At 50.2% G+C, this 20,611-nt stretch overlaps 1 protein-coding gene across 1 annotated transcript; it reads left to right on the plus strand.

The window, feature by feature from the left end:
• Window positions 1-60: 60 nt before the first annotated feature.
• On the plus strand, window positions 61-8,286 carry DUSP7 (dual specificity phosphatase 7). Its single transcript, XM_032120795.1, has 3 exons — window positions 61-683; window positions 2,966-3,394; window positions 5,902-8,286. The coding sequence occupies exons 1-3, from the start codon at window positions 272-274 to the stop codon at window positions 6,207-6,209; spliced, it is 1,149 nt and encodes a 382-aa protein (XP_031976686.1). The 5' UTR covers window positions 61-271; the 3' UTR covers window positions 6,210-8,286.
• Window positions 8,287-20,611: the final 12,325 nt, after the last annotated feature.

The following is a 20,611-nucleotide window of genomic DNA, read 5'->3' on the forward strand; positions in this document are numbered from 1 at the left end:
CGGCCCCGCCGCCGCCCCGCCTCCCGAGGCATGACACGCCGAGCCGCCGGCGAAGCCTCGCTTTAATTGAGGCCGCCGGGATGGGGCGCAGCGCGTAGGGCAGAGCGGGGGGCGCCGCGCTCCGGGCCGCAGAACACCGCGTACCCACGGCCGTGCCGAGCGGAGCCGCGTCCGGCGCAGCGCAAGACCGACCCAGCGGAGCGGGGCCGCGTCCGGACGCCGCGTGGGTGGCCGGCGGGCCGGGCGCTGGCGGCCGCCGCTGCCGAGCCCCATGAAAACGCAGGTCTGGGGGAGCTCCCCGCGGGCGCCCATGGCTGCGGCGATGCCGTGCAAGAGCGCGGAGTGGCTGCAGGAGGAGCTGGAGTCGGGCGGCGGCCGCTCGCTGCTGCTGCTCGACTGCCGCCCCCACGAGCTTTTCGAGAGCTCGCACATCGAGACGGCCATCAACCTGGCCATCCCCGGGCTCATGCTGCGCCGCCTCAAGAAGGGCAACCTGCCCATCCGCTCCATCATCCCCAACCACGAGGACAAGGAGCGCTTCGTTAAGCGCTGCAAGGCCGACACCGTGCTGCTCTACGACGAGGCCACCGCCGACTGGCAGGACAGCGGTGCCGCCACCTCCGTCCTGGGGCTCCTGCTCCAGAAGCTGCGCGATGACGGCTGCAAAGCCTATTACCTGAAAGGTGAGGTGCCCCTCGCCTTCTCTCCAGCCCCGTCCCGCTCCCGCAGCCTATGTCCGTGTCCCCCTGCGCAGCCCCTGGCCGGCCGCTGCATCCCCGGAGTGCCCATCCCCTGGCCGGACGGAGGTGGCTGGCTTGTTTTGCTTCCTTCCCTCATCCCCTGTGCCTGATTTATTTTTATTTTTCTCTATATTTTTTTCCCCCTCCTCTCCATCCCGCTTTAATCCCCCGCACAAAATGGTCGCAGGCTGGAAGCGGCCGGGAGCGCCCCGCTTCTTCCTGCGTCGCCTCCCCCGGTAGCGGCGGGAGGAGCCCCCCAGCACCGCCGCCGGCGCAGCCCCTCCAGCGCTGCCCCATCCCGAGCCGACCCCGGCTGGGCAGCGCCGGGCGCCTCTCACCTCCGCTCCCTGGAGGGAGCTTTGCAGGGTTCCCCGCGCCGGCGCCAGGCTCCTCTCCAGCCCCTCCGGAAGGGATGGCCGGATTCTGGGGGACAGGAGAGCCCTCCCATATTTTTACTTTACCTCCCTCCACAACCAAAAAGCAAGCGCTTGGGTTTTCCTCCCCCTTTGCCAGGCAGTGCAGCGGGTCTGGGAGGGCGCAGCTCAGCTGCTCCCCCGGGGCAGGGTGATGGGGAGCTGCGCTGCGGGGGAGCCGAGCCCCGCACCCCGCACACGCCCCTCTGTGAAGGCCGCGGGTGCTTTGGGGGCTTCGGTTTTTGGGGTGTTTTTTGCCGTTTTGAAAGATCACAGCGGGTTGAGCAGAGCCCATAGCTGGGCTGCTGGGACCTTTCCCATCCTCCCAATGCTCCCAGTCCGGTCGCTGGGTGGCGGGTTTGAGGCAGGAATAACAGGAGAGCGGGGGAGCGTGTTTGGGGGAGAACGGTCAAGAAAGTTGCCACTTGCGGCTCTTTAAAAAACACGGCTGTTCCTTGATAGACCTTTTTTGGGGAGCCGGGGAAGCCCTGGTAGCGGGGTGGGGTGGCAGGGGGACAGGCAGGTATTTGGGGACCAGCCGCTAGCGCTGCGCAGCCCGCACACGCCTCCTTCGAAAACATGGTGGGGGGCCAGCACAGGGGTTGATCCCATTCCCCCCTCGACCCTCCGATCCCTGCCCGTGGGCGAGTCTCCCATCCCATCATCCCATCCCGGTGTGGGGTTTCCCCATGGGCTCCGTTGCTCCCTCGCTTAGCATTCCCGCTTCTCTCCCCGTCGTCCTCATCCCGCGCAGGACGGAGCGGCTTTTAAGTTAGTTCTAAGCTCTCCCCGATGGGCAGGGGAGGAGCTGAGCCCCTTTCTCTGCCTTTTTCCGGGAGCCTCGGTGGGAAATGTTTCCAATTAAAATTCCAAAATGGCTCCTCGGCGCTGTCTGGCGGCGCGGGGGGAGGAGGAGGGCGAGGACGAGCCTTTTTCATGAATGGATGTGGCAGGGAGCTGTCTGTCCTGCTCAGTGACCCCGCCACAACCGCTGAACCCACTAACGAAGTTTCCAGGAGCCCTTTCTAATTAAACCATTTGTCAGTGTCAGATCCCGATGGCTGAGCTCCACTTTAATACTGCCTGGAGAGAAGGTAGATCGGTGGGGTTTTTGCTTCCCTGTCCCAAGCTGCTGAGCTGAAGAGCTGGAGAGAAAGACTTAGGGGCAGACGTGAAGGGTCCCATCCCTTTGCACTCCTGCTGTGGTTTGGGTGAAGAACAAACCTGTGACACTGCTCTGTTGCAAAACCTATTTGCAGTGATTTGCTAGTTGTGAGGATCACTCTGTGGCAAAACTTAGGGTCTTTTTTCCTGCTTGGAGATGAATTATTTCGTTGGGTTTTAGTGCCTGGGGTGAGTATGTGGTGGTTGCCCTTGATCTGTCTTTTCAGACACGGATACTTTTGTATTTGTCTAAGTGGCATAATAGCTCTTGCCTAAACTGCCCCAGACCCATACTTTTGAGAAGCTAACAAGGCGAGATTGTGTCTTGACATTGATTTTATTTGTGAGTGTTTCTTTCTTTTGTGGTTGAGATTTGGCTCCTATTTTTCACTAGCAATATTGAACTTTGTAAGAACCACTCTCTGGTCTCCTGGGACCTGTTTGCTCAGTATCAGTCTGCCCAGGGAAGATGAGGGAGCAGGGAGATGCTTTTCTTGGTGTGAAGTTGAAGGGATGCCAACTTTTTGCTGGTAAAGACTTTGAGTAACATATATATATTCACAGGTAGAAGGATTTCCCATTCTGAAGAATAATCCTTTTTCTTTCTCTCTGCCTCTCCCCTTCCCTCTCTCCTTTCCCTCTTCCCAGGTGGCTTTAACAAGTTTCAGACTGAATATTCTGAGCACTGCGAGACAAACCTTGACAGCTCCTCACCCAGCAACTCTCCCCCAGCATCGGTCCTTGGCCTGGGAGGGCTGCGGATAAGTTCCGACTGCTCGGATGGCGAATCCGACAGGGAACCCAGCAGTGCCACGGAGTCGGACGGGAGCCCCATCCCTAACAATCAGCCTGCCTTTCCGGTCCAGATCCTACCTTACCTGTACCTGGGCTGTGCCAAAGATTCGACCAACTTGGACGTCCTGGGCAAATATGGCATTAAATACATCCTGAATGTGACTCCTAACCTGCCAAACATGTTTGAGCATGACGGAGAGTTCAAGTACAAGCAGATCCCCATCTCAGATCACTGGAGCCAGAATCTCTCGCAGTTCTTTCCCGAGGCCATTGCTTTCATTGGTAGGTAGTTGGCAGAACATCTCCTTTCATACTCACCGCTTGGGAATGTGGTGTGCCGCTTCCCAGGGCTGCTGCTGTCTCCAGCCTCACCTCTCTGGGGTACAGCATCAGCTTAGCAGCCGGGTGTCATGCTGTGAGGTGGCACATCTGGTGCACGTCACCCTGGCTGGGTTCAGGGAAGCCTCCCTTTCCAAAATTCAGCCTTCTTGCAGCACCTCAGCTGAGTTACCTGCAAGTGGTCGGACTGGCCCCGCTGCCTCTCGCCCTTGTGTGGGGATTTGCACTGGTGTGAAATAGCTGAACCCAGGCAGTGGGGAGCTCCTTTGACTGCTCTGCTCGGAAATGTTGATGGGAGCTGCATTAGTGTGACTGGTGCCAGCAATTCCTTAGCCCCAAATGTGGTTAGAATCAGGGAGTGTGTGCATTTTCTTTTTCCAAGGGGATTTGCTAGTCTAGTTGGGATCCTGCTGTAAGTCACCCTAGCATAACTAACTTCTTGTATGGATACTTCAAAGGTAAGTGTCAACACAATGAGTTAGTGATTATAATTACACTGCAGAGTTTGGATGGAAAAACTGCTCTACAGACAGCCCCTGCGACAGTTTTGGCTGGTGGTGGTGGGGTTAAGGAAGGAAGATCTCTTCTCTCAGGCCAGCCTTGACTTTGAGAATTGCTTCTTATTCTGTGGGAAGCATATATTGGGCTGAACAGGGATGTACACTTCCAGCTTGACCTGTGCTGTTTGCTTACGATAGTCATTAGCCTAATCAGCTCTGTTTTATGGGGGTGAATGGCATAGGCAGTAATATCACCGTTAACTATTAAAAGTCCTATGGCTTCATGTTTGATTAAAAACACTTGTATAGGTAAAGGAGAGGGGGACCTTTACCTGCAGACTGAAGCCTGTGCAGCCCCTTTTGGTGTTGCCCGTTTCATACCCCATGGCTTGCCGCTTGCTGTGCTGTAAGGCCTGAAACGGGGCAGAGCAGTGGTGGATCCTTGGCTGCTCTTGAGCTGTCAGAAACCATGGTTCCCACATGCTCTCCTTTGCTCCCAGCTTCTGCCCTCTAGTAACACAACTGTGGTCAGAAGCCGCCGCTTCAGTGTGGCAACAGGGACCTGTCTGATGTCCCGTCTGCACTTCCTGCATGAGCACGGTGTTAAACGTCAGGGGTGAGGCACAGTGTCCCTGCTGACATGTGGCATTTGGGATCTGTCTGCTCCAGTCAGCCGATGTCTCTGTGAACACCGAGCTTGTGCTTTCCAGTTAATGACAGGAAATGGAGGATTACCTCACTCTAAAACCAAACACCAAGAAATGCTGTGCAGGTCAGATGAAAGGCAAAAATGTCTGGAAAAATGTTGAATGGGAGAGCCTGGGGGGAGGGCTGGGTACACTGGGTGGTGATTGCCCACCCTACTGGAAATTCTTGCCTGGTTTTTGAGGCTGGGCAGAAAACCTGTTGCAGCTTGGGTCTGGATTTTTGTTTTGCCTGCATCTTCTTTGCCCTTCCCTGCACTTACGGTGCCAGAGTGTCTCTTACCTCAGGCTTTGCCCGAGGATCCTCTTTCTCCTGCCACCTTTTCGCTCCCCACCAAGCTCTCAGTCAAACGACTGACTTCAAATAAGGCTGCCCAGAAGTAAAAGCAGCGCTGGGTACTTGCGTGCATTCAGTGCTCTCAGTGGCGTGTCCCTCTTTCAGCACTGAGATGTCAATTCATAAAGGGATCACGCTGTTCCGGCTGCGCAAGAGACAATGAGTGTGTGTGTGCTTTTCAGTCGGTGGCAAGGGAGGGGAAATTTCGCCGCTGTTCTCTCGCCATTTTTCGGTCCAGCCTGCATTCCTGCTTCCCGCTACCATTCATCCTGAGAGTCTCCTCCAACACAAGCATTTGTTTGTAGTGAAGTGCATTTCTGTCGATCCTAAAGAACAATTTCACAATAAGGGAAGTTCCTGCACTTCAGACTCTGCTTAAATTGGCATTGGCTGCATTCATGTAACTTTCTAGTGGAAGGAGGACAAGAACAGGAGAAGAGAGTAACTCATGTGCTGCTGGGCTGCAGCCTTGCCCTGAGTGCACAGCCTTCCCTGGTTTAGTTGGTGTTGAGGTGGGTGTGCTGTGCCCAACCACCAGCATCTCCCTGGAGCTGTTGTCTCCAGCTCCATCTGCCTCCTGTGCGTTACTCCAGCTCTCTGAGTAGAGGGTACTGATGCTCCCGAGGCAAGGGATGTGTTGCTAGACTTGATTCATACCTCTCAAGCATGTGAGATGATTGCCCTTGATGGGGATGTACAGCTTTGCCATGCAGTGGGAATATCTCAGGAGCCCTGTGGAGAGAGATGTGGGTGTCAGAGGAACATGGGGTGGTGTCACTAGGGACAGGGGATCCAGTTCTGGCAGTTGTCGTGGTGCTAGGAGCTCGCAGCTGCCACCTGGCCCTGCTCCAAAGCCACGTGTTTTTGGTGCAGAATAATAGACTCCCCCTTCCCCTTGTCTTGTTTCAGATGAGGCCCGTTCCAAGAAGTGTGGGATCCTTGTTCACTGCCTCGCTGGCATCAGCCGGTCTGTAACAGTCACTGTCGCCTACTTGATGCAAAAACTCAACTTGTCCCTGAACGATGCCTATGACTTTGTGAAAAGGAAAAAATCCAACATTTCCCCAAACTTTAACTTCATGGGCCAACTCCTGGACTTTGAGAGGACTCTGGGACTCAACAGCCCCTGTGACAACCGCTCGCCCAGTGAACAGCTCTACTTCACCACCCCCACCAACCACAACCTGTTCCAGCTGAACACTCTGGAGTCCACATGAAGAGGACGCTGCCTGGTCGGGAACTTGAGCATCGAATCGCTTCTCTTGAGTATTTCAACTCTTACGAAAATATCTGTCTTGCCAGGCAGCTCTGAGATGAGTAGCTTCTCTGGGCAGAGGTGCCTGATTGCTGCTTTACGAAGGCTAATGCCGCTCACTAGTATCCTGATCCAAGTGGTTTGAAGAGGTAGTGTTTTTACAGGAGGTTATTTAACACGGGCGATGTTACAGCGTTTCGAACGCAGCTGTCACAGGCAATAACCGCTTTCCTGGGTGCATTGGGACTGTCAGAACACGCACACGTGTGAAGAGCTACCGGGGGTTAGCTTGCTGTGGAAAATGAGGAGATTTATGCACTTGGAAACCTTGAACAAAAGGTGTTGGGCCAAGACTGTTTTAAAACCCAAGTTTACTTTTTTTGATTTAAAAAAGAATAAGAAAAGGTAGATCTTACTCGAGCTTTGGGTTCAAACTCTTTTTAAGTATGTAAGTTCTTGACTGTTTGTACAGACGAGGTTGCAAAACCAGTATTTTATTCTGTTTCTTGTTTGATCATTTATTATTTTTTTTAATCAAATGTTTATATTGACCAAATGCATTTTGCACACTTTGTGAAGCCTTGGTATGTCCTGGCATATTACTGGGTACTCCAGAGAGAGATACATGCTGCTGTTGTTGTTGTTAGCATCTGGTAGGAAGCTTTGTTATGTGTGAAGGCCAGTTGGGCTTGAACGCAGCCCCTTCACCACTCCTGCACTCACAATCACAAACTCTGCACTGATTCAGCCAAGGTGACTAAGCCGCAAGCTTTTTTTTAATGCCACCCCTGCCAAAAACAGTTTGCTATTGCCAGAGGTAAAACTCTTGTAGCCTCCAGAGCTGGTAGAAGCATGACTGAGCCCGGCTTCATTCTCTGCTGCCTGTTGACTGACTTAACGTCATCCAGCTGGCCCGAAACCATTCCAGCTTCCTGAGTCCAGAAGGTAGTTGCGATGCTGGCGTTTCTTGTGCACACTGGATTCTTTCCCACGTGTGCGGGGTGGAGGGAAAGGCAGCGAGCGCCTGGAGCAGAGCGAGGATTGTGTGGCGGGACAGGACTCAATCGTCACGCACGGAGCGCGTGAGGGGAGTGAAGAGGTGTGGAAATGAGGAGAGCATTGTAACAGAGAATTTTTATATATATATATATATATATATGAATATATATATTAACTGGCAAATTCTGAGATGATTGGAGCTTTCAGCAGAGGTTCTGATTTTTTTTCTTCCTCTTTCGAATAACTTTATGCTGTGCCTTCTATTCTGAGAAGACTTGTATGTATTTCTGGCTAGTGTTTGGCAAACTCCTTTTACCAGGCTGGGAGGGGAGGAAGTGGTAATAATTTCTGGGAGGAGGGCAGAACGGATTTGGAGATTTCTTTATTGGCTGCAATGTAGTCCCTCCTTTCTCCCCCCTCCCTGTCCACTTTAACTCTCATGTAACTGAAAAAAAAAAAAAAAAAAGCCACGGATTTTTTTCTAAATATCCAGTTTTTTGTACTTTTTTCAAGAAAAAGAAAAAATAATAAAAAAAAGTCTCCATCTGGAGGAATGTTTGACGCTGTCACATCCTGAAACTGTTGTTTTTGTTAAAGATGTTATCAGAATGTTGGAATGAGCTTCTGTTTCTTGTTTTCTGGTTGTTTTTTGTTTGTTTGTTGGGTTTTGTTTGCCACAATGTTGGGATCGTGGGTCATTGGAAGGGAGAGTGGGCGTACGGTTGTGAGTGAGAAATTGAGAATATCCTAATTGCATCTTACCTCATGGAGGAATTTATTTTTTCAGGGATTTTTTGACAGTGCATCTGTATTGCATTACAGCTAAGCTGGTTTGTAAAGGCTTCCTGTGCTGTTAGTGGTCTTTATTCTTTAAAGGAAAAAAAATAAGATGCATCTTCTGATTAGTACAAATGAGAGCTTGTTAGTGAGGAATGGTTCTGCTTTCTGAGTTATGAAGGAAAATTAGTGACCCTATATATACTGATCCAATATTGGGACTTTGTTTATATTGCAAATAAATATTATTTTTTCTTTAAAAATGATGTTTGTGTCAGATGCTTGTCTAGCCTCTGCCCATATAAGGGCACACTGCTCTTATCCATTTTTTATGGTCAATTAGGATCCTTCTGTGACCATGGAGAGCATTTGCTGGGCCGTGTTCAAGTGTGGTGTTTGGTTTCATGCACAGCTTAATTTTTAAGACCTGTGGTAAAATGGAGAGGGGGAGGTGGGAGGGCGAGGAGAGGGATTGGGGGTATTGGATAAACTGGAGAACAAAGAACAGCTTGAGAATGGGACTGGCTTTGACCCCAGCCGTTCCTCTGTGCCAAAAATAAATAGATAAACGAAAGACACTTTTGTTTGCTGCTTAAGCACGGCCTACAAAGGCATGGCAAGGCCTTGCCCACAACTGTTGTGTTAGCAGGCTTTATTTTGGTTGGAAAGCAAGAAGTCAGGGGCTTGTGGGCAGCCACCTGATGAGTTCTCCCAGGGTCCCCAGAGAGCAGGAGCCCCCTCCTGCATCTCTGGGGGAAGGGGGTGTGGTGTGTGTTGCACTTGGGCTGTGCTGTGTCCCTCTGTGCTCCCTGGATGGTTCGTGGGAAATCTGGAGGGGCTGATGAGGATGCTTTAGGGTGAAAGGTGGCTCTAAACATCAAAGTGTAGCCTAGCTAAGGGAGCTGTGGCTCCCCACGACTCTGCTTGTAGCTGGGCAGGACTGAGCAGGAGTGGGTTCCCCCAAGCATTCCTTGTTTTAACCTGAATGGCAAGAAATTAAATGACTGTTCAGTTGTTCAGATCCTCAGAGTAAGTGTATGTGTCATCTTGTTCTAATCCTAGGGTCTGAGCACCAAAGACAGTTTTATTCCAGAAGCCGCTCAGGCTGGTGGGTGCAGAGGGGAGAGATAGAGGCTGAAGCAGGAGCCAAGGGAGTGTGTGCATGAGTTTGTTTACTCCTGGACTCCATGATGGGAATCTATATATTGATTTAGAGGCTTGTTTGTGGCTAAACAAACGAAAATGTACCTGGTATGCAGGGAAAAGAAGACCGTTAGGTTTTCCCCTGTAATTACATGGTAGAGTAGCTCTTGAGGAAGATAGGAAACCGTGCTGGAGGCTGGCTGTGCACTGAAGGAGTGCAGAACAGCTTGTTGGGGGTATGGCTATATTTGCTTCCATCTAGTTTCCTCTTAGGATTTTCTGCTAAGGTGTGGAGCAGGATATAAGCAGTTAGCATTGTAAGCACATTTGTGTGATAGCTGAGTTGTGGCTGTCTGGAGCAGCGCAGCTGCTGTTTGCCGTGGCCTTGGAGGAAGAGCTGGTGTGCAGGGAGCCACCAGGCTGCTCCTCAGGGACCTGATCCTGGGTCATGCTGTGAGTGTCCTGGCACTGTGGCACTCAAAAGCCCTGTTGCCAAAGGAAGGAGTCTGAAAAATCATCCTGCCACCTGCAAGCAGGACCTAGAGGAGCTTTTTCCAAGCTTCCTGGCCTCAACAGCAAGGAGCAGCCAGCCTGGCTGGTCTTCAGCCATCAGTGTTTTACAAATCTCGGATGGGTTTCCTTGGAGACCTGATGTCCTGTAATTCAGTGAGCAGAAGAGAACTGACATCAGGCAAGGAGAGCAGTGCTGGAGAAATAGTTACAGAGGGAAAGGAGAGCGTGGGGTCTGTCTACACTCCCTTGCAGAGGCAGGCACGAGCACTAGCTGAGCGTAGGAGCAGAGGCTGAGTGAGAAAGCTGGTTATGTTCAGAGCAGTGGAATTTGGCAAGGAGATACAGCTTCCCACATGCAGCAGGGAGAAGCTCCTCAGTTAACCCATTGATTCCAGACAAGCTGTTTGTAAGATGCTCTGTGGTGTTCTACTCTACAAAACCAGGTGATCTGCCTGGGCACAGAGATCTCCTGTCCCTGGGGTTTCACACGTGATGACCAAGCCCTCAGGTGATAGGAGTGGGAATTTGTCTTTTTTTTTTTCCCAGTGGATGACTTTATCTTAACTCATTTGAACCGTTACTGGGACTACAGGTGCCAGGTGCTTTCAAAAAATTTCTCCCTCCATTTCAAGTCATGGCAAAAGCACAAAGCTAATCTTCTGCAATTCCCCACTGGGAAGCCCAGCATCAGGAGCCCTGTGAGCAGGACACAAGCTCAGGGAAGGGTCTTTGTGGTTGCTTGTAACTTTTTCCCCTTGCTTGTGTCTACCCTTCCCTTGGTGTGGCATCAAACACATCCTGAGCGTGATGCAAGTCAACCTTTGCAGCTCTGCGCTTGCCTGCTGTTGCGACACCCAGAGACGCACGTGGAAAAGCAGACGCTTCCTGCTACCATCTGAGTTTGGGTGCTCACATTTCCAAGGTAACCAGGTTATTTGTGGGCTGTTACATTCTTGTTTTATCCTTTATGTGAGGAAATCAGGCTATTTGCAGTGTTGTAAAGGCACACAAATAGTTCAGCTAATAAACACATCCCTGTGTTTACTGGCACAGGCTGTGATAGTCATGCTCTAGGCTGCTCTGAATGTGTGTGAAAATGGGCTTTCTTCTGGATTTTGTGCCATTTGCTCCTGTGCTTCCTCAAATCTGTCTCTTCATTGTGGAGTGCTGGGCTGGCTAAGTGTAATTTGGGGTGAGAGGGTGTGTGAGGGATTGTTCACCAGGGACAGCAGCTTCTGGGAGTCCCATCCAGCCTCCACGTCCTGTTCTTGCGAGTTCCTTTATTCAAACTGCATAGTTCCTCTCTCTACTGCCTTTGTCCTCTGGCCTCTTGCTGTGTCACTGACAGGTCCGGGCTCCCAGCTGCCACACGTGTCTCAGCACCAAATGCGGCTGTTCTCTGGGGGCCACGCTCAAGGTCCAGCAGCCACTTGTGTGGCTTCTGTATGGGAACCACCGCAAATTGGCGGGAGACCCGTGAGGCGGGAGACCCGTGAGGCAGGGGACCCGTGAGGTGGGAAACCATGAGGCGGGAGACCCGTGAGGCGGGAGAACATGAGGCGGGAAACCGCGAGGCGGGAAGCGATCAGTGTCTGGCCTCAGGACAGCTGTCCCCAGCGTGGGCAGTGGCAGCCACTTGGGGTCCTGCCTCCCCACCAGCTGCTGTGACACCTCAGGTGCCACCTGGGGGGACCCCAACTAGTGGTGTGGGAAGGCCTGAGAGGCTTGTGGCCATCACAGTGGCTGGGTCCTGCAGAAGATGAAGAGTCCGGGGAGGAAGGCTCCGAACCAGCCAAATCCCTCAGCCTGCGATGGAGGCGGCAGCCGCTGTCAGAGACTGGGAGCTGCTCATGAAGGATTTGCAGGTTTCACCTTCCTGGTGCTCTGCTCCGCTGTGCTGCCATCCTGGGTTTGGGGTGGGAGCTGGGTCAGGGTGGAAGCTGTGGTTCAGCTTTAGTGGCTCTATCAATGGTTGGGGTTTAATTATGGGTTGGGAATGAATCCTGCAGCAGGAGCAGCTGCCTGGGTTGGCTGGGTGGCCCTGGACTGCTGGGACCCAGCCTCCATGGGCTGTGTGGACCCCTTGGTGCTGGAGCAGTGCAGACCCTCCTCCTCTGCCTGGTGCAAGGTGAGACCCCCAGTGCTTTGCTGGCCTTTCTTCCTCCTTTCTGATTGTGCACATAACTGAAATTGCTCTTGTTCTGCTTTATCCTTATTTCCTTTCCCTGGTTTCTCCTCTGCCTCCTGTTTCTTCAGATGGTTGGGAGTTGAGGTGATCTCACGTGGCAGTGGCTCCTGCAAAGCTGGGGTCCCTCTGTAGGAGAAAGGAGCCCTGGATTCCTCTCAGAGACGTTGGGACGTGTTGGAAATGGAGACCAGCTGTGCTGTGGGGATGTATGTGTTACTTCTGTGCTGCTCAGTGGTACAAGCAATCCAAGAGCATGTAGGGCTCTAAGAAATATCTGGTGAGGGACCCAAGTCTGGGGAGAAAGGGGAATCCAGACAGATTTATTTATTTTCCTACTTTCTTTCCCTAGAGAAACATCTGGCTTATGTAAAGCCATTTGCTGGGTTTTTCACTGCTTTATTTTGAAAGTCTCTGCAATCAGGCATTCTGCTCTTCTCATCTCCCATCCCTGCCCCAGGGGCAGATTCTTCATGATTTGGGGTTTTGCTTTTATGAAATTTCCTCTTTGTTTCTGGTCTGTGTTGTCTTTTTCTTCTCTTTTCTTTCCTTTTCTTGTAAAGGACTGCTCCAGTTTGACTTGTGGTTTTGCCTTGCTTTCCTTTGGGAGGTGAATTGTTGTGATAAGCCCTGCAAAAAATGGGAGGGAGCAGACTGGTGCGTTGGCAAGACCCTGGTCACTGATATGGCATTAGTGAAAGCCCTGTGCCAGGAGAAGCTGAGCTCTGAGGTTTGATTGCATCCTAAAAGCACAGCATTTCTCTATACGGGAGATTTTGAACTGAATTATGTATGAGGGAGTGCAGTTAGAGGGATTAGCACTCTCCTTCCTTTTGCCAATGTGGCTCTGAATTGAGCCCATCATTTTCCCATGCATTTATCCTGGCAGTGAAGTGCTCAGTACCTGGTGAAAGATTTACAGCCCTGCTCTGGTGATGCAGTTTGTTTGGGTCTTACTCTAAATTTGCCATTTCCTCTCCCTGGGTGGCTGACTCCCTGCTGCTTCGAGCAGGCAGTGGTCCAGGTAGGATCACAGCCCCAAGAGCCAAGCAGGATCCTCTCAGAGCTCTGCAAAGCGAGATGCTGAAGGAGAATTTAACTGGATTCAGGGTGCTGAGCCTGCAGAAAGCTGCCCCCTCCTCTGACAGAACAAGGATCTGCTCTGCTGTCAGCTCCATCTCCATGTCCTTTCTGCCATTCTTCACCTTCCCTCTGCCCATTCCAGCTGTTGTCTTTGAGTGATCCTGTGCTAGAGGTTCAGGCAGGCTCCTGCATGTCTTGGCCTTACATCCTCTTGGCAGAAAGCTGAGAGTGAGAAATGTTTGGGAAAGTCTTGTGGGTTTTTTTTGTTTGGGTTTTTGGTTGGGGTTTTTTTTGTTGGTTTTTTTTTTTTTTTTTTAAACAAGAAGCTTCACTATTCATTCATTCCCCAAATAGCTTTCCCTCTCATTGGACAACATCTTCCTGCTAGGACAGTCCAAGCCTGTTCTGACAGGCAGCTTATCTGCCTGGCAGCTCTGACTGCTTCCTCTGTCTCTCCTTTGTGTGGGAGGTGTTTTGTCTTTCCAAACTTCTGCTGACTTCAGTGGGCATTAGCTTGTGCCCAAACATGCACTGATAGTGCAGTTCAGTGCTGAAGTTCACCACTGGTTTTTATTTATGTCCCTGGAGTGTGTTTTTCTTTGCAAAGGGAAGGATTTAAGTGGTTTGGGGAGGGGAGGAGAGTTGTTACTGAAAGTTACTGAAGCTGAGGTTCTCAATTCACCCTGGCTGCCTCCATCCTGCGAGTCCTGCAGCAGGACATGGTGAGGGTGCTGGTGTTGAGGGATGCCACGCTGATGGGGGTTCAAATAAATGCCTGATCTGCAAAAACCCTCTATCTGAAGAAGCCCAGAGCAGCCAGCTTGTTACTTTCCTCTGTTGCAGCTGCTCAGGCAACTTAGAGAAATTTGCAGTCTAGTTTTAAATCTGGTAAAGGTGGAGAGAAGTGCATGAAGTGTGTCTGCATGAAGCAAGGCTTACAAAGGTTGGTATTTTTAATAAAACAAAGTCAGTCACATTTGAAGCTGCAGTTTGCCAGTGTGCACTCATGATACAGAATCAGTGCTTTCCTTGAGATACAGTTTCCAGTCAACAAAACTCTGGATGATGGTTCTTGAACCTCCAGAATTTCTGTGAGCCTGTTCCTTGTGGGGAAGCATTTGGGTTTGTTTATGAAGTTCTTAATTTTTCTCCCTGACCTGTGGGATCCTTCCTACTGTCCCTGTGATGCCACCACATGTCCAGTGCTACTGCTTGTGCAGTGGCAGCCCAGGGATGTTTGTAGGTCAGGGATGACAGATACTCGGCAGGACTCATTGGTGCTATTAATTAATTGCATTCCAACAGCAGCGAAAGCAGCAGCAAGAGTAATAAACAAATTATAATCTATGTTATGAAGCTGACAGGTGCCACCCACTCATTACCTGTCTTTAACTGCTCTCATTACTACCCAGTCTTTGTGGGAACTAACCTTGCTGCTCAGAGTCCGACTTGTTCACTTAATGCCATTATCTGAAGCAATCGGCCTCTCCCTCTGAAAGAAGAGGAAGGTGCCTTTCCTGAGGCTTGTTCTCTGGATGCTGGAACAAAGGGAGCTCTGGGATGGAGGAGGCTGAAGGGGCCCTTTGCAAAAGCATGGTGTGGCTGGGAATTGAAGGCTGAAATCCAGAGGGACAATCTGGGGAGGAGCTGGGGATGGGGATGGGTAGCAGGATGGGAGATTGTCACTAGGAAGAAAAGTCTGCACTCTGTTCGCCTCCATGGGTTAAGGAATAGTATCCAGTGAAAGGGATAATAGGAAGAGCCACACTTTTTTTTCTCTCCAGCTGTTTTCCAGGCTTTGGGAGCAAGTTTGGTTGCTAACTAATGACCCTTCTCTTTGTGGCTGCCCCAGGGCATTGCAGGAGGAAGTGCTGGTGGTGTTTCTGTGGGGACCAGTTCAAGTTCCCCCCAGGAAAAAGGAATTGAACTCCAGAAATTTCTTGCAGTGGTCTGGCTTAGGCTGAGCTCAGCAGTCGAGGGTGTTCAGCCAGAGGAGCTCAGCCTCCTTGCCTGGCTGCTCCATTGCCTTCTGTGGGTCACGGCGTTAAGGACTGCGCTGTGCCTGGGCTGCAGCTGTTCTCCTTTCCTCACTGACACAACTGGGAGCCTTCCTGGAGAACATTATTGAAGCCTGGAAGATGAGGAGTTGGGCTGAGAGATCAGATGGGAAAATAGGTCTTTTTCATGGATGGCTGGACCATGGCCAGCCAGAGGCCCTATTCTGCTCTCAGGGCTTTTGGATATCTCATCGGGGGGGGGGTCTCTAATGAGTAAATAATAAACCAAAAGATGAGAAACAAAGGCAGAGAGGTGAGGGGCCAGCTTTCCCAGTGGAGAATTGGCATCAGTCAGATACAACAAGGGCCTGTGAAGAGCCGAAACTGTTGAATGTGTCTGTTAATGAAAAAGAGGAATAAGTGGCAGATGAAGTTTTCTGTTGACTATGCAGAGTAGCAAAACCCAAAAGCTGCTCTGAATAGCTGTAGGAAGTTCTTGCAATATGGAGTGGTGGAGTTGTAGCATATGATGCTGAGAAAAGCAAAGCAATCCATCTCAAAATGGGATAATGTCACAAGGGAGAGAGATCTCAGAAGCACAAAGAACTGTGCTATGGAAGCAAGGCTTGATTCTGAGTATGGTCAAAAAACCCCCAAAGAGCCTCTAGAAAAAGAGCCAAGAACAAACTGAATAAATGCATTGTATGAATCTATGGTGAACAACACAGTTTGGGGGCTTGGGGGGCATTAGAGTAACTAATGCAAGGAAAATCCATTGAGTGCTTTTAAATACCAATTCACAGTATCTTGTTGAGAAAATCCCACATCTGCAAAGAGCTGGAGCCTGGGCAAGCATTAGTAATGTAACACAGTTACATGCTGCATAGCTGCATGGCCTGTTCTTACACTCTTCCCTGCTGTTAAGTACCATAGAAGACAGGACAAGAAGGCAGGATGAAGCTTGATCCAACAATAGTTAGTGGCTGTGATTCCTCTGCTTTTCAAAAAAAATGCTGTCCTGGAATAAGCTGTATGGCACATTGTGATTGTGTGTGTGAAGAGCTTTTGTGGAGGTTGGAGATACTGTGCTCTCTTAGTAAAGAGAGCTGCTGAAGGGCATGGCTGGAGGAGAAGACTCCTGAGGCTGTTGTACATCTGATATCAGATGGACATTGCAAACAGCCCAAGCAACGAGAAGGTCTTTGTACCAACAGAAACATCTTGTTCTTCACCAGCAGCAGTCACTCTGAAACAGACAGAATTCTTACGTGATGGAAAGCCATTGCCTGGGAAAACAGACCCGCCTCTTGTCTCCTCTGAGGAACGTTTGGGCAGGAAACCAACTCCAAAAGGATTTGCTTTCTTTGACCTGTCCTCTCCCATCACTCCTTAAGTGCTGTGCTTCTGGTTAAGGAGAACTGGATGATGTGGATGGGTCAGGCCGACTCATCCTGCCCTCAAAGCCCTCATGTGCTACTTTAGCACACGCCACAGTGGGCCGAGACACTGTGTGGGAGTGTGAGACAGTTCCTAATGTTCCTGTTGATCAAATGGCCCACTGAGTCTCCTGATGTGATGTGGTGATAAATCCTAACAAGGACTCTCTCTTAATCCTCATTATCCTCTGTTGGCGCTTCCTGTCCACAAACACTAGATATTTCCTATCAACAGGGAGGAACCTCTGTGGAAGATAGGATCAGATTCCCAGGAGCCAGGCTGTAGTAAGAGTGAAGAAAGAATGAGGAAACTGTCCTAATTTGAGGTTAATCTTATAAATACAGGGTTGGATACAGACAATAGGAAGAGAAATGCCAGGAGAGCTTTAGCATTTAGTTAGGAAAGGATCATCTTTTTCCAGGAGTAGCCTGAATTCTGACTTATGATGTGATGAAGTTGCTGTTTGATGTCAGCTTCAGCAGAGGAGAAGAGACAGATTCTGCTTTGTGTTGCCAGAGGAGGAGTAACCTGAGAAAAAAGACAGGGAAAGGTGTTTTAAAAAGCAATTTTTTGTCATTTGTATACTGATTCAAGCTGCAGTGCATGGATGGAGTGTTTAATTTCCCAGGTTTTATTTGAGTAAGACACTAAATAAGGAGAAGAAAAGGGCTGTGTGATTTTTTTCCCAAAGCAGACATGCTAATATACTCATTGAGTAGTTAAAGTTGCATGGCATTGCTGAAAATGCAGAAACCCACAGATCTTTTCTTCTAGTGTAAGCGGGTTATTGGGGTGGGGTGTTTCTTTCCCCTACCTCGACCCATAGCCGGAGCCTGGACCAGTCAGAGGCTTGGCCTGTCCCTCATGGCCACCTTTCATGTGGGCTGGGTGGAGTGTGCTGAAGCTGTTTGTGGTGGGGAGTTCTCTATGGACAGTTGCTTTCATGAACCTTTTTAGACAGCCTGTTAAACTGAAGAGCTGCCTCCTGCCCGTCCTGCCCACATCACGGCACCGCACACAGAGCCTGTGATGCCTCTGTGCGTTTCGTTTGCAAGCAGGGTGAGAGCCGGTGCCTGTTTGTGAGAAGTGAACTGCCTTGGTGGGGGGTGTGAGGGTCCCTAACTGCGTATTCATGTTCAGCAGGTGTTCCAGCATGATCCCATGTGAATGACTACAATGCAACAAGGTGTGGACACTGGTTGCTCATCCCTACCCTGCAGGTGGTGTTGCAAGTTCCTGAAAAATGCCGTAATGCCCTTGCGGGTTTGGACTCGTTTGGCTTTTCACTCTCTGTGTCCTGCTCACAGGTGCATGGTGGTGTTGGTGTTTTATTTGTTGGCCAGCTTTGGGCTGATCACTGCTTCTTCCCTCAGAAGCTTTACAGGCCTTGCCTTGGACCAGGTTTGTGAAGCTACAGTGATGTACAAACCCCTGCTGCTTCCTGGAAACTTCCAGTCTCTTTTGGGTAGTCAGCTTGGACAGGAGATCTTGCAAAGCTTGGCCTAAGACAAGTGATACAGTAGTTCCCTGTCCCATGCTTCCTGTATGAGCAGGACAAGGCCTTTTAGCTATTGATATGCCATCTGTATCTTAATTTCCCACTTGCTATTGTTTCTGGCCCTCCCAGGATAATTGATTTTTGCCTGAAAGTCAGTAGAACAACCATGTTCTGCCATGTGAATTCCCATTCCTTCCCCAGGTGGCTGGCTCTGTTGTTTTCTCTTCACCGTGGCAGGTTATGTCATCCAAGGGTTCTACTTCATTACAGACAGTGCACAGTTTGACTCTGATGGCTGGTTTGGTTTTCTTTCTTGGGCTCTGTTTAAGATAAACTCTGTCAGGGAGCAGGGCTGGCTCAGAGGACATACACAGTGGTGTGGGCACAGCAGATCATCTTTGTGCTAAGTTTCCTTTTATAAAGGGTTGCTACGTAGTTCCTACAGGTGGTTGATGCAGCTGGATAGTGAACAGAGTATAATTGCTTCTGCTATCTTCTAGGATGTGCTTCCAGCAAGTCACGACACCTGGTAACGTGCTTGTAACATCTATTAACCTTGTAATTATGTAAGTGGCGCTTTAATCCTGCCTGGTCGCCAGTCAGGTCTGGAAACATCAGCTGTGGCTCTCCATGGTCACTGCTGAAATGCTGTGCCTGGTCACTGAGTTCACTGCACCTTGCTGTCAGTCCTTGTCAGGTGCTCCACTCCTCCTCACAGCTCAAAGCCTGCCCTTGTCGTTGGTTTTCTCCCTCAGTTCTTCTGCAGTGTGGTTGTTGGAATGTTGATGCTTTGCTGGCCAGGTGCTGCTGTGTGGTATTTCTCCCCTTACACATGATGGATACTCTGCAGTGAAGAGCTGCTACATTCCTGCAGAGCCCTGAGTCACCTGGTGTGGCACTGGATTTCAGGAAGGTGGAAGAACTGGAGTGAGAGTTGAGGCTTGCTGCAGAAAGAAGATTCAAAAACTCTTGTTTTGTGTGTGCTGTTGGGATCTGGTCGGCTACAGGAAGGGGAGTCCCTGTGCTGCTGGCTGTGGAAGGAACATACCAGCTACAGGGTGTTCAGCCAGGCAGGGGACAGATGGAAAGGGATGTCCTCCACTGGCTATGAACAGACTCTGGACCAAGCCACCAGCAGGAAGATTGAGCTCTGAGCTTTTAACAAACCGTGACCTCATGGTCCAAGCCTTCTTCTCCAAGGCCTCCTCTGAACATCAGAGTAAGGTGTCAGGCCAGAGTACCCAACTCCTGGAATCCTGATCCTAACCTGAGAAGGTGTTCCCTGGAGAAATGCAGCATCCTGCCCTGTGGGAAGCCCTGAAGAAGAGAAGGCTTGGTCAGGAGGAGGTGGGGAGCACACAGGAAGATCTTGGGGATGGGGTTTGAGGACAGGCTGACTTCCAGGTCCAGCTCTGGGGCAGCCCTGGTAAATGCTCTTCACAGCACTGGGAGGGACAGGTGTTCAGTGAGCAGGGCGGGGTGGATGCTCTGTGCCAAACTCTCACTTGTCTCCTTTCTCCTTAGGGCATTCTTCATTCACTAAACTTGCTACTAAGGCAGCTTTGGTGGAAGTAATCAGTTTCCTGAAAGCAGAGGCCTTTCCTGGCTGAGCAGCCAGTGTTGGGGCTTGGGCGAACTGCTGTTTGGAAGAACAGAGTGGAAAAGTGGGGAGTTTTGCTGTGTGCTCCATTACCAGTGACTGTGGACAAGACTACAAAGCAACAAACAATGCCAAAAAGCGGACAGCCACTTTCAACTGCCTGCATTCAGATGCTCCTGGTGAGCAGAGCAAAGCTTTGAATGGAGAGCACAGCCTGCCTCCAGTCTGTCTGTCTTCCTCCTTTCTGGCTCTAAACAAGACTTCAGGTGTGTGGCTCCAGAATAAGCAGTGAGAGCCAGTTTAGGGTGGGCACCACTTTTGCCCTCCATTATCTCTAGTGGCCCAGTCAGCAGGGATGTGAGCCCAATCAGCACCCCTGTGGCACGGCTGTCAGAAAAAATAACAAGTTGGCAAGTCCTGACTCCTTATTTATATTTTGGTGAAGGTTTTTATCATGTTTCCTGCAGACACGGATGGAGAGGAACGGGTGGTTCTGCTGTTGGCGTGCCTTTCTGATAAAAGCCAAGGGCTTTTCACAAACTCTTGAGCTGCTGTTGGGTCTCAGTATGTCCCTCTTGCTGTTTCATGTCACTGCTTCTCCTGTGCCTGCTGGAAGACAGGTGTCTTCTGTGCAAAGGATTTTTTAAGAAGCTGCTTAGCCTGTTTACTTTTCATCTTTGTAACCCTTATTCTGTTTTTTTTATTATTCCTCTGCCCCATAAACGTCCTGTCTACCTTCCCCAAGTAGAGGAAAATTTACAGGAATCTCTAATTTGTTACTTGAAATTGCTTCTTGCTGTGCATGGAAACAAAAAAGCAAACTACAACTGCAACACAATGAAAGCATAAACAGGAAAACATACCAAAAAAAGCTTCATTTTGGAGACATGCAAAACCTTCTAGGCCTGGAAGGTCCATGAGTCAAGTATCAATTGATGTGATGTACCAGAAAAGGAAATGTTTAACTTTTTTATTTATGTCCAGTAAATCTCAATGAAGACTTCAGGGAAAAAAAACAACTCAGGAGGGTTCAAAGGAAAACAGCTCGGAGGGCTTCCGGCTGTGTATGCACCACTTTAAATTTAAGAGCTTCATGGGAATGTTAATAGTTTATTCTCAGCAGTGTCCCTGG

Source organism: Corvus moneduloides, chromosome 11, assembly GCF_009650955.1.
Source record: "Corvus moneduloides isolate bCorMon1 chromosome 11, bCorMon1.pri, whole genome shotgun sequence".
NCBI classification, from domain to species: Eukaryota; Metazoa; Chordata; class Aves; order Passeriformes; family Corvidae; genus Corvus; species Corvus moneduloides.

Coding starts and splice junctions, on each gene's coding strand:
- DUSP7 (XM_032120795.1), top strand. CDS start 272: ATGAAAACGCAGGTCTGGGGGAGCTCCCCGCGGGCGCCCATGGCTGCG. Junction 684..2,965: donor CAAAGCCTATTACCTGAAAG/GTGAGGTGCCCC, acceptor CCCTCTTCCCAG/GTGGCTTTAACAAGTTTCAG. Junction 3,395..5,901: donor CGAGGCCATTGCTTTCATTG/GTAGGTAGTTGG, acceptor GTCTTGTTTCAG/ATGAGGCCCGTTCCAAGAAG.